Source organism: Monodelphis domestica, chromosome 5, assembly GCF_027887165.1.
Source record: "Monodelphis domestica isolate mMonDom1 chromosome 5, mMonDom1.pri, whole genome shotgun sequence".
Lineage (NCBI taxonomy): Eukaryota > Metazoa > Chordata > Mammalia > Didelphimorphia > Didelphidae > Monodelphis > Monodelphis domestica.
In genome coordinates this window covers 150,205,752-150,218,759 of record NC_077231.1, presented here as the reverse complement: position 1 = coordinate 150,218,759, position 13,008 = coordinate 150,205,752, and the positions used below count along the sequence as shown (strand labels likewise).

The following is a 13,008-nucleotide window of genomic DNA, read 5'->3' as shown; positions in this document are numbered from 1 at the left end:
TAAAATTCAGGAAATATTTATTGAATGGATATGAAAATAGTCCATTAAAAATCATTCTGCATTTGTGTGTATATATATATATGTATATATATATATATATATATATATATATATATATATATATATATACACTATGTTCCTCATTTAATGTCTTACTTTGAACTTTTTTGTTTCTGTAACTTCTATCTCTACATATTTATTATTTTCTCTTTCAGGTTCTATATTGAAAGCATTTCATACCTGAAGGATAATGCCACCATTGAGCTATTCTTCTTGAATGCCAAATCTTGCATCTATAAGGTAAGAGATCTTTGTCAAGGGAGAGAGTTGTACTTCTGAAACCTGATAGCATCATTTAAGCCTATGGTTTCCAAGATTTTCATATAACAGTTAATTGTATTCACCTATACATTTCTGTAAGTTAGAACTTTATGCAATAAAATATGGGATTTTAAAACTGTAGCTTCTACATTTGGTTCCTTATGAAATTTCCTTGAATTTCCTTGATAGTGTCTGGGCAAGAAATCTAAGAACAATGGGAAGACCGTTCCTCATTATGTAACCCACAAAGCAGCCTGTTTGGAAAAGTCTTACAAAAATATAGATTTTTTTAAGAATTTCATTCAAATTCTAGGTCTATCACTTCACTGTTGTATAATATAGAAAGATCACTTTGGTCCTCTAAGCCTCAGTTACCTTATCTTTTATACGATGAAATAATGTTGTACTATATCACTTCCTAGCAAACAAAGGAAGAAGTGCAAATAGTGTCGGATTTTGTATTCTTGGGCTCAAAGATCACTGTTGACAGCAATTGTAGCCATGAAATTAAAAGATGCTTTCTTCTTGTAAAGAAAGCTATGACAAACCTGGACAGCATACCAAAAAGCAGAGATATCACCTTGCAAACACAGATTAAAGCTTTATTTTTTGAGTAGCAATTTATGGCTAAAGGAGTGAAACTATAAGGAAAGCTGAGTACAACAGAATTGATGCTATTGAATTGTGGTGGCGTGAGAAGACTCTTGAGAGTCCTTTGGATAGCAGGGAGATCAAATCATTCAATACTTAAGGAAATTAATTAAGACTAGTCATTAAAAGGTCAAAAACTGAGACTAAAGCTTAAATACTTTGGCCACACAATGACAAAATATGATTCCGTAGGAAAAAAAAACAATGCTTGGAAAGATAGATGGCAAAAGGAGACAGCAGAGGATGATATGGATAGTGTCATGGATATTTGCTTGGACAGATTACAGGAGATAGTGGAGTATAGAAGAACCTGGTAGTCCATGGAGTCACAAAAAGTCAAATGTAACTGAACACACTTATTTAAGAGGTCCTTGTAAGCATTAAGGTGCTAAAAATGAGCATACTACATCATGCATACTGGATTCTCTAGGGTGTAGTAGAATTGGAGTTAAAAGAAGAACTGAGAACTTCCTCTTAATGACAAATTGGAATAAATCAGTTTTATGGTATTTGAAGGAAATTAGGGAGCTCAGTGGAACCCTGGCCAACAGTCAAACATGGAACCAGTAAAAATTTGAAGCAGCAGAAGCATCAGTTTTATAAAACAAAATCTATGTGTCTTCCCTCCCCACTCTATAAAACAAATTAAACATACAAGTGATTTGAGCATCAGACTAAAAGCCATTCAGGTTTATGAGGGCCCAGCTGTTCAGACATTTTTCAGTTGTGTCTGACCCTCCATGGTTCCATTTGGAGTTTTCTTGGCAAAGAAACTGGAGTGGTTGCCATTTCAAGCTCCTTTTACAGAGGAATAAACTGAGATAAACAAGATAAGGCAACTTCCCCAGAGCCACACAGCTAACAAATATCTGAGACCAGATTTGAACTAATAAAAATGAATCTCCCTGATTCCAGACCAGCATTTTATCCAATACACCATCTAGCTGACCTTTATGAGGGCTTGTAGAGGTCTAAGTGATAAAAGGGGCAAAAGATAGAAAATATTAAATACCTTGGATTGTGGAATATATTGTACCAAAATAGTAATCATTTGAATGATTCTATTTTAAAATATAGATAAAGGACAGATATTGAACACACATTATACTTGTTTGAACTCACAAATTTTGATAAAAGACACCTGAAAGAATGAGTCACAATTCATACTTTTTTCTAAGAAGCAGGGCTCAGTTTTAAATTGTAACAAAATGGATGAAATAGTTTCCATGTCAAAAAAGACTCTACTGGGGGCAGCTGGGTAGCTCAGTGGATTGAGAGCCAGCCCTAGAGACGGGAGGTCCTAGGTTCAAATCTGGCCTCAGCCACTTCCCAGCTGTGTGACCCTGGGCAAGTCACTTGACCCCCATTGCCTAGCCCTTACCACTCTTCTGCCTTGGAGCCAATACATAGTATTGGCTCCAAGACAGAAGGTAAGGGTTTAAAAAAAAATTAAAAAAAAAAAAGACTCTACTAAGATTTCTAAATACTTTAGTCCTGACCTTATAAACTTTAAAGAAATGTTGCTAGAATGATTCCAAGTAAAGAGAATAAGCATTTGCAAAGGAAACCTTAATATCAGTGTTCTGCTCCTGGGTATGTGTACAGGGTGAGGCCAAAATACAGTATCTCCACTTTATTAGAAGGTATTTAAAAAGATCTGAGTTAAATGCTCTTTTAATTTCACATTCTTTTTATTATTATGTACATAGGGAAAAATTAAGATAAACTTCCTATGCAAAAAGTTGATATACTTGTATGATTTTATATGCAATTCTTGTGTTAATAAGTATCACAGGATACAAAGGGCCCAAATATACCATGAAAAGTTTTTTTAGTCCCTCTTCTTTAGCCTCCCACCCAAATAACCCAGGTACTGGTCTAATAAATAACCAGGTACAGGTCTGCTGCCAGCCAGTAGGTTCCTGGTAGATCCACTTATAAGCACACAGAGCTCAAAAGGTAATCATATTTATTTACAGATTAAAATCACAAATAGAGCCCTTCTCTCCTCCAAGCTTCTCTCCTGGCTTCCTTCAAGCCCCAGCTAAAATGCTACCTTCAATAATATAATGCCTTTCTCTATCCTTCTTAATGCTAGTGCCTTTCCTCTGCTGATTATCTCCAATTTTTCCTGTATATAGTTTGTTTTCATCATTATTTGTATGTTATCTTCCCTATTCAACTGTGAACTTTATAACTCTAGCACTTATCAAAGTGTTTTGCACATAGTAGGTGTTTAATAAATAGTTATTGACTAAAGTGAAGCCTCAGTCACTTACACTATTGCACAGGATGGGGTTTCAGCAGATGGTTTCAATAATCAATTCTCCATTTCAGCCCTCTCTCCCATGGTTCTCCATCTGCCTTCCCGGTGCACTCTGCCATTGTTCTGCCTCCTAAAGTTCTTCTTATGTCCCAGCATATGTCGTTAGTCCCTTTTCCACACCAAAATCTTCTCATCTTCATTAGCCCATGTAGAGGACACAATATTCCATGATTTGGTGCCTTATATGGTAGAACTCTCTACTTGCTGTCTTCTTGCACATTATGCCATTAAGCTCATGGGAGCTACCACTAGATGGCATCAACCTTTCCCTTTGCCTGGGAATCACCCATTCTGGGGAAGAATGTTCTGTGGTCCACAAGCCAGTGGAGTGAGTTTTTCCTCTTAAAAGGCATCTCTAGAATTATTTAAAAGGATAAAATGTATTGCTAGGAAGAAAACCACATTTTCCCTTAGTAATTTGCAATACAGCTTATCTTATTTATGAAAATGTATCAAGCTGCCAAATGTGAAAACGTTGCTTGGGGAAATAATGGTTTTTCCCTAATTGAAGTCTTCAAGCAGTGGCTGGAAGACCATTTGCAAGAAATATTATGGACAATATTCTTGCTCACCAGTAAGTTAAATGGTCCCTGAGTTACTTTCCAACTCTGAAATTCTTTAGATTTATTAAATGCCTGCATCCTCAGTTTCCCTAGAATGTTGTCTATAAATCACTTTTTTGCATTTAATTTTAAAATTTAAAATTTTATTTTAAATGCAATAAATAACTTGCTAGTTTAAATAATTCTGAGTAAAATGAGTAATAGCCTCATTGCTTCAGTACTTTAAAGACTTTTTGATTTCTTAGAATATTCAGATCTCTAGAACAGAGCCTGGTAAATAGAGATTTAATGCTCATTGATTGAATACTCATCCACTGACATAATTTACAAACCTCCCCTGTTGCTATCCTATAATTTTAGGAGACTAATTAAGTTGTCCTCTCTAAAAATACAGAACTCTACTGAGAAGGCGATGAGCCTGTCTGAACTTGGGATGGTCCTTGAACAACAAAGATCAAGGCTTGACCCCTACTCTATTTCCAGGAGAGTAATAATGAAAACAACCACTAGAACTTGTTTTTGAAAGATTTACAAGGCACTTTACCTATATTATCTCCTTTGAGATAATATGAGGTTGTTGCTATTCTTTTCCCTTGAGGAAACTGAGGCTCAGAGAGACTAAGTGATTTACCCTTGGCTATACAAGCTAGCAGATAAGTGTATAAAGAAGGATTTGAAATCAAGTCTTCTTGATGTCAGGTTCCACATTCTATTCACTAATCTTCTGGATGATTCTGGGCATACCAGATAGAATTTGTCTTACCCTGACATACATATCAGGGATCCAGGATCACCCCTACACCACAACAAGGCATCACAATAGGACATTAGAATCGCCTTCTCATTTATCTTATTTGCAGATACATGTTTTCTTTCACATAAACCAGAAGTTTTGCAAAACTTGATAAAGTGGTTTGGAAGAATCCTCTTCAGAACAAGGCTTTCTTGTTTCAGTAAATACAGATTTGAGAATAACAGTTATTAGGTAGATTGCATGAAAGAACTGTTTAAATTCTAATAATCTAATTCTAATATTTTATCACTTTTACCATGAAAACATTCTGCAAACAATACATAATCTTGCAAGAGTCTTTTGAAACAGAAATTCTCTATCTCTCTCTCCATACACATACAATACAAATACAGATATCTGTATTATATGTGTATGTGTGTGTGTGTGTGAATATATAAATTTACAACAATAAAGCTTGTCAGTTAATAAAAAATTTCCTTCACATCAGCGATAATCCTGGTTTTAACTTTTACACAGTTCATAGAGTTAGAGTCAGTAGGAACTAATGGGCTATCTAATTCACCCACACTAACACACACACACACACATGCTTACACACTCATTTGCAAAATGAAGAAACTGAAACTCAAGATGATCCAACTTGCCCAAGTCACTTAGGTCTTACAAGAGGAAGCACCATCAGAGATGAGATTTGAAGACTGGTTATTTGACTCAAGAGCTAGTGCTCTTTCCATCACACCAAGTTGCTTTCAATCCAGTATTTTTGCCTTTTTGATGGGTATGGAGTTCAGTCCATATATGTTCCATATGCAACCCTGGGGCAGAAGACCATTTCTTTTGACTACAATTTGCCTTCTCAGCTGATTGGAGGAAATAGTTATTAACTTCCACCAGAGGGCAGAGTTGCCAACAAATTGAATACACAAATGGAACAAATTCAACCAAGCAGTACACAAAATTTAGGCTCAAAGAGGGGAGTATTTTTCTCATTAAAAAGTTATTTGGTATAATAACCACACATACACATACACACACACAGTGGATCCATTATTTATTGTTAATAGTTTATTTTTATGCTTATTTTTTATTTAAATTTAATTTAACATTTATTAAAAATTTTATGTTTCTTCAATTTGATTATTTAATAATTAGTTTGAATCTGTATGTGATATTTTATTAATAATTTGATATTTCATTAATAGTAGAAAATATTTATTGTATTTTATGTGATTTTATCAGAATACAAAGCTTTATATCCAGTGTAGAAGCAGCCTCATTTAGTATATCTTATCATATATATGTTATAGTTCATAGAGTGCTAGATTTAGAGTCAAATCCTGCCTCTCCCACTGATCAGCTGTGGGACATTGGGCAATTCACTAAACATCTTTGTGCCTTAGTCTCCTCATCTGTAAATTGAGTATTTAGGACCAGACAGCTTCTATGTTCCTATTATTTATTCTACAATTTTTAGGCATACAATTGCCTGGGGTATGGTGAGGTTTTGTGACTCGTCCAAGGTCACTCAGAAGGTATATGCTAGTGGCAGAACTAGGACCCACATTAGCCTTGAAGTCAGGTCCACGCTGACTTTTTCCTATTTTTTAATTGTATAATCTTAAAATATAATTTTCCCTATGTAGATTATTGAGTTAGGGAAATAAGCCATTTCCTGCCTCACTACTTACTGCTGAGTTGTGTGGTAGTACAAGCACAGCCCTAAGAGATGAACAGGATCAAACACCTCCAGTGGAAGGGAGCCCCAAAATTCATCTAGTCCTACCTGTACAAGAATAATTTCCTCTACAATGCCCTTGATAAGGACTTATCTAATGCTCTTCACTTGATGCCTTCCCAACAATGAACTCACTGCTTACTGAAGCAGCCCATTCAATAATATTTTTAAAGTTATTATCAAGAATGAATGACTGAAAAAGAAAACGGGCTTGTTATATGTTGAGAGCAAGAAATAACAAGTAGATGGCATATATGCTGTGATGGTACTTATGTAAAGTCAAGAGATCTAGAGGAACAGCCCAGGATATTGGGTAAAGAGTCCATAGAGAATTCAGAGGAAGGTTTTCCCTTTTATCTAAATGAGTTCTCCCTTTTTGCAGCTCCAATCCACTGTCTCTAGTTTAGCTTGTCAAACCATGTGGAGCAAATCCAAACCATATGACATTCCCTCCAAATATTTCAGGATAGGTATTCATGCTGAATGTTGCAGGCTCATTTTTCCTAATCTTCCCGGGATTCCTCTTCACAAGTTGCCCATTGTTGATAAATAACATTACAATGCTTCAGTGCTTTGATGGATCTGTGAGCTCATCAATTTAGGAACTCACAACAATAGTGCAACTTGAAAACCCATAGTTTCCTTTTCATCCTATGTTACTTTTGTTCAAGACTTTTCCATGGACTGTCTACCCCAAATTCTGAGTTGTTCTTCTAGGTCTCTTGCCTTTACATGGATATCATCATAGTGCATAGGCTGTTCTTGCTGATAGTTCTTGCTCTCATGTGTAACAGACAAATCTATTTTTTTTTTGTTATCTGTCTCTTTGATGATAATTTTAAAAAATGTTATCTATTCATTTTGGTTTTATGTAATAGAATCTTTCCAAAACAATCCCCAAATACCCCAACAAAGTACCTTCCCACATAAGTTAATATATCTATTGTTATAAAAAAGGATAGTTGTATCCCTTAGTGTTGATTGCATGGTACTAACACTGCCATTGCATTTCACTGGAGTTTTATTCCCTTTAAATGGAGACTTCATTTACGTTATTTTAAGGAATGTATATATGCTTTTGACCTATCTTTATTCCTTTGACAGTGCTTGATAAAAACATTCCTTTGTTTTTTTTTTCAAATTCTTTGTCTTTGTACTTATAGTACAAGAATTTTACATTATGGTCATATGCCAAAGTTTGCATTCTCCTATTCAGTGGGCACATATTTTTCCAAGATTTATGTTATTACAAATAGTGCTACTATAAATACTTTTGTGTATATGGATCTTTTCTTACTTTCAGTAACTTCCTTAAAGCCTGGTTCTAGTAGCCGAAGCATCAGTTCACAAGGATATGAATGATATAATAATTTCATTCGCATCATTCCCAATTTTTTTCTGGAATAGTTGAACCAATTCACAATTACCTCAGTAATGAAATTGTATGCCTCTTTTCCTGTAGACACTTCAACTATGATTTTTCCCATATTTTATAAGCTTTACTCATTTTTTTGTATACTTCAGGGTTACTTTCATTTACATTTTTCAAATTATTAGTAATTTTTAATAATTAGTATAAATATAAATAATTTAATAATTATATCATTCAAACTTCCTTAGGAAGTATTTGTTGATATCTGTCCCTATGTCCATTTCCCTATTTTGCCTTAAAAAGTCTGTTTAAATAATTTCAAACTATTTCACTTGCATGATGTATATTTTCATTTTTATTCTTTCAGTTCAGTGTTAATTTCATTCTTTAATCAGTCTATAGAAACAGCCAATTCAGAAATTACTCCATATTGGGCATCAATTGACTCCTGTCTGTTAGAATATAGGTAATTTAAATTTTTGGTCATCTTTCTTGGTGCCCCCAATGTCATTTGCCTCCCAAATTTTTTTCCTTAAAAGAAACATCTATGCTAGGTTTCTGTGTTACCTTTAAGCCTTTGTTTACTTTTGTTTCTTAAATCCAAGCCATATTTTCCAACATTTTTGATACTCTGTCAGCTACATCAGTTACCAAATATTTAAGTATGTGCTGATTTAATCAAGTTTTTCTTAAAATTCTTTTGCCTCCTTATTCTCTGCAACAGATGTGGACACATAAGCTACAATTATTTTCACAACAATCTTTTTGCAAATGTTCATGATGAGCACACCCATGAAATTATATAGACATGATAAAATCAACTCATCAGCTATTTTTATATGTTTCTCCAAAGAGATGAATTGTAGTATTTGATAAATTCTGATGTATAAACGCTTTCAGAATATTTAACAATCAGCTCTCCCAACCCAAGATGAACTGGCTCCAGAACAGCTCTAGGTCCTAACATTCATAGTCTAAAAAATTACTCTAATTCTATGAGACCAGAAGAAAAAGAAAGAGTGAAATTGGAAAGAAGGGGAAAATAAAAATGGGAATCATTTAAACTATTGTGGCTATACTTCTTTATAGCTTGCTATTTCTCTCTCACTTATTCCCTTAAAAAGGTGTACATTATCACTGTCAAGGAAGCTCTAAGGAGATAACAGATTGAACTTATGATAAAATCATGGCCTGGTTTCTAGGAAATCTCCCATGACAATAATGCCTAAGAATATTTCTCAGGGGAGACATTTAAGAAAAATCACAACTCAACCTTCCTGTGTTAATCTCTTATCACTGGAAGGGTCATGACTTTGCCAGCCAAGAGAAAGTCTTCCACTCTTCTCAAAGAAGGGCAGTGAGTTTTTTAGCTAAGACTGGTGACTCAGTGGTTATGAATTCTCATCTCAGCACTACCATTTGTTATAGGATTGAATCTCTCTCTACTGTGATGCAGTGTCCTCATCTGTGAAACTGTTTTGAAAAAGTGATTATCAAGATTTTCAAATGCCTCACAAGGGAAGGATACTAAATAATAACTAAGGGCCTAAAATCTAATAAAGACAGGAATCTTGTCTTGTCATCTTGGAAAGCCTGCCTTTTTTCTGTTCTTTATAGGGATAGTTTAATAAGTATTGGATTTAAAATGAATGAAGTAAGGATGTTGATCAAAAGGATGAAATATATAATTCCCCTGCATAATTTTGCGTTGATCTAAAAACAACATATACCTACATTGACATTTATTTGATCTCTGTGCTCAAATTGCTCAACAGGAACACCAAAAAGACCAAGAAGAAATCACAGTAGTCGCCACTTAAAACTGAATTAAATAATTCCTTTGTAGAGTAGCTCCAAACCAAATATTAAGTTTTTATGAGTGTGCTTTATTATTATGCCTTATTATTATAGCATCTACCACCATACTGAGAGGTGCTCAGTAGAATTTTACTCAGTGCATGGTCCTCAGACCCCAGGACCAGATAGTTCACTTCAGAGAAGAAAAGTATTCACAGGATCATAGATTCAGAGCTGGAAGTGAATATTGAAGCCATCTGGTCCAACCCCTTCATTTTTTTGATATTTTTAATTATATTTAATTGATTAATTAAGAAAAACCCCTTGATTTTACAGATAAGAAAATTGATAGGAAGGTTAAGAGACTAGCCTAAGAACACACAGTAAAAATAAGAATGGGAATTTGAATTCAGGTTATCTGACGTCAGAGACAGCTTTCTACTATATATCATATGTACTGGAGTTAATATCTGCCTAGCTGCCTTATAATATTCTTATTGGTCTGAGGGCTTTAAGGATTAAATAAAAATTATTAGTATATGGTATAGAGGCATTATAGGATGGAGGAAAGAGAGCTGATCTTGAATCCAGTAAGTTATTTAATTGTTCAGTTCTCTAAGCAATTCTCTAAAACAATGTTGCAGAGAAGAGAGTAGTGGTTTCCCACTTGTTTCCTAATTGCTAGTCCCTGGATCTGAATTACCAAACTAAATTAGTAAAGGGAGTTTGCTCACAGGGAATTCCCCAGGATAGTGAAATCACAGATCCAACCCCATCCTTATTGGTTATAGAGTAATATGTTGTATATTAACATAAGTATTCTTCATAGGAAACTCTCCAAGTGCTTTGCTGATAAAGTGCTCTGCAGATAGAATCAACATCTTTTTATAGGTGAGAAATTGAAGGAATTTGACTTCACCCTTCAGAATCTCAATTCTAGTCTCTTTTCATGTGTTTTTTTGAGGACCTTTTAAAAAATCAATTGAACCCTCTTATCTTGGGTGGCTACTTAATGCCTGGTGTCTCTGATGATTTTCCTAAACTTACACAGAAGTTACCTCTGTGTAACTTCACAGAGGTAGTTGGCTCAAAATCATTTTTTAAAAAATGAAAGAGGAAAGAACAAGAGGAACCTTCCTATAAGAAAGTAAGAAAACCACCATTTCTCAGCACGAGCAGCATGTAACCCAAGTGGATCATTAAGCAAACATGAGATGACTTGTTTCCCCAAAACTGGCAGTAGCTAAAGAAAAAGGAATTATGCAAGATCACATCAGCTTTGCTTATCCTGCATCCCAGTCCCTGTTCGCCTGGGGGCAGACTCAGCACAGCTATTATGGGTTGTGCAATGAGGTGTGTCAGTTACCAGCACAGAGGCAGATAAAGCATTTGGCTGAACTTGGGCCTCAGGACCCATTTTCCTACTTCCCACACACAAACACCATTCTGCCCACCACTAAAGCAAAACAAAATGCAATCTTGCTAAAGAATCTTGCGAAAATGGCTGTGAAATCCCAAAAGGAAGAAACAGAGCAATGGAATTCAGTTTGCCTGCAAATTCTGACATGCCACAAAGATTTCATCTGCTAGAAGAAGCTATCCTTTACTGCTCACCTCTCAGAACAAGATTGTTAAGAACTGTAATTCCTAAACTCTGTAGGGAGAAAGAAGGTGGTCATTGCAGAGATTTGTTCGAGAAATACTAAGGCCACTTTTATATGTCAATCTGGATAGGCTTAGGAAAGGATGCCTTTCTTCTTAATTTTGCAACTCAGTATTTCTCTTGGAAATCAATAATTCTGTAATTCTTAACTGAAGAAAGGTGATTTTTGTGGAATATGCTCAAGCCCAGTGTTCACAAGGCAACAACTAGGGAGTTTGCAGATTAGAACTAGGAGGAGAGATAAAGGAGATAGGAATGACAATAGAATTTGTGAATTTTAGAGCTGATAAGGACCTCTTTACCCCTCTATGTCTATGGGGAAAATGGGTTACACCTGATATATAGAGTTTATAGAGCTGAAAAGGATCCCAGAGGCCAGCTACTCCAAGCCTTCATTTTATAAATGAAGAAACTGAGGCCTGGAGACAATAAATGATTTACCCAAGATCTCATAGCTTAAAAAAAAAGTAGCAGAGCTGTGATTTAAATTTATGTCCTCTGACTAAAAAAAAAAAGGCAACAAAAAACCAATGCCTTTTTCCATAGTGTCACAAAGTTTCTAAATTTTTATTTTTTCTTAAATCCTCACCTTCAGTCTTAGAATCAATACTATATATTGGTTGAAGCTAGAAGAATGACAAAGGCTAGGCAATGGTGGTTAAGTGACTTGTCCAGAGTCACACAGCTAGGAAGTATCTTGAGGTCATATTTGAACTCCAGACCTTCCATCTGAGTTTGAGTCTCAATCCCCTGAGCCAATTAGCTGCCCTTCACAATTTTTCAAGAGGTTTTCATTTGAAACATCCCTTTTTTGAAAGAAAAACTTTCTTGAAGCTTCTTATTTAGTTTGTAATCATATAGGTGAATGCTAAATAGGAAAAGTAGCTTCCTTTTCTCCTACACTCCAAACTCACATTCCTTTTATTCTCACTGCAAAGAGTTACATTTTGAGTTTCTGTAAAGGGCAATCTTTCAGAGAATCAGCAATCACTACATCTACACATAATTAAACAGTAAATAATCATAGCTGATATATATATATCAGGCTTTAAGACTTAAAAAGCACTTTAGATGCTTTATTCTCTTTGACCCTTGGAATAGCTCAGGGAAGGAGGAAAGCACCAGGGCTCAAGTCAGGAACTCATCTTCTAAATTCAAATCTGGTCTCAGATACTTACTGTGTGACCCTGGGAAATTCTCTTCACCCAGTTGGCCTCAAGTTTTCTCATCTTTAAAATGAGCTAGAGAAGGAAATGGCAAAGCACTCCAATATCTTTGCCAAGAAAATTCCAAATGGGATCATGAAGTGTTGGACACAAATGAAAAATGACTGAACAGAAGTATTACCCCCCCCCCCATTTTACATATGAAGAAGCTGAGGCTGAGAAAGATTAAGGACATACACATTTCCACAGGTGGGAAGTAATATTTGAACAGAAATTTGTACTAACCCCAAGCACAATTTACTTTTACCTCCAAGTCTTTTCATTGCTAACAGCATAGTCTTCCTAGCATCCTAAAACACAAGATGCGATACCCATCAGGCCACCACTGACTCCTAGACAGACCTCCAGAAATAGGGTTTAGGAAAGAGCCATTGTAGGAAACTCTGAACAGATGGTTCAGATCACTGGAGGCCCTAGTATAGAGCTATGAATTCAAGAAAGTTAGGGAAACTCCTTACTTCCAGTCCATATTTCATCTTGCCAGCCAAAAAAAAGTGAATGAGTCTAAAAGCTGTCTTTCTTGATATATCCTTTCCTGTTCCCCTCCCATTCTCCTTCTGCCTTTGCCAAGGGAAAGACAAAACTCTGACTTTTAAAAAA

At 35.3% G+C, this 13,008-nt stretch overlaps 1 protein-coding gene across 8 annotated transcripts in view; it reads left to right on the top strand.

Moving 5' to 3' along the window:
• The window catches only part of FRMD4A (FERM domain containing 4A), a 743,442-nt gene that overhangs the window by 593,317 nt on the left and 137,117 nt on the right, over positions 1–13,008 (top strand). For all 8 annotated transcript variants that reach the window (XM_056800843.1, XM_007503986.3, XM_007503982.3 and 5 more), the window contains one exon: positions 216–300. In XM_056800843.1, the coding sequence (XP_056656821.1) occupies positions 216–300 (85 nt within the window). The remainder of the gene's footprint in view (positions 1–215; positions 301–13,008) is intronic.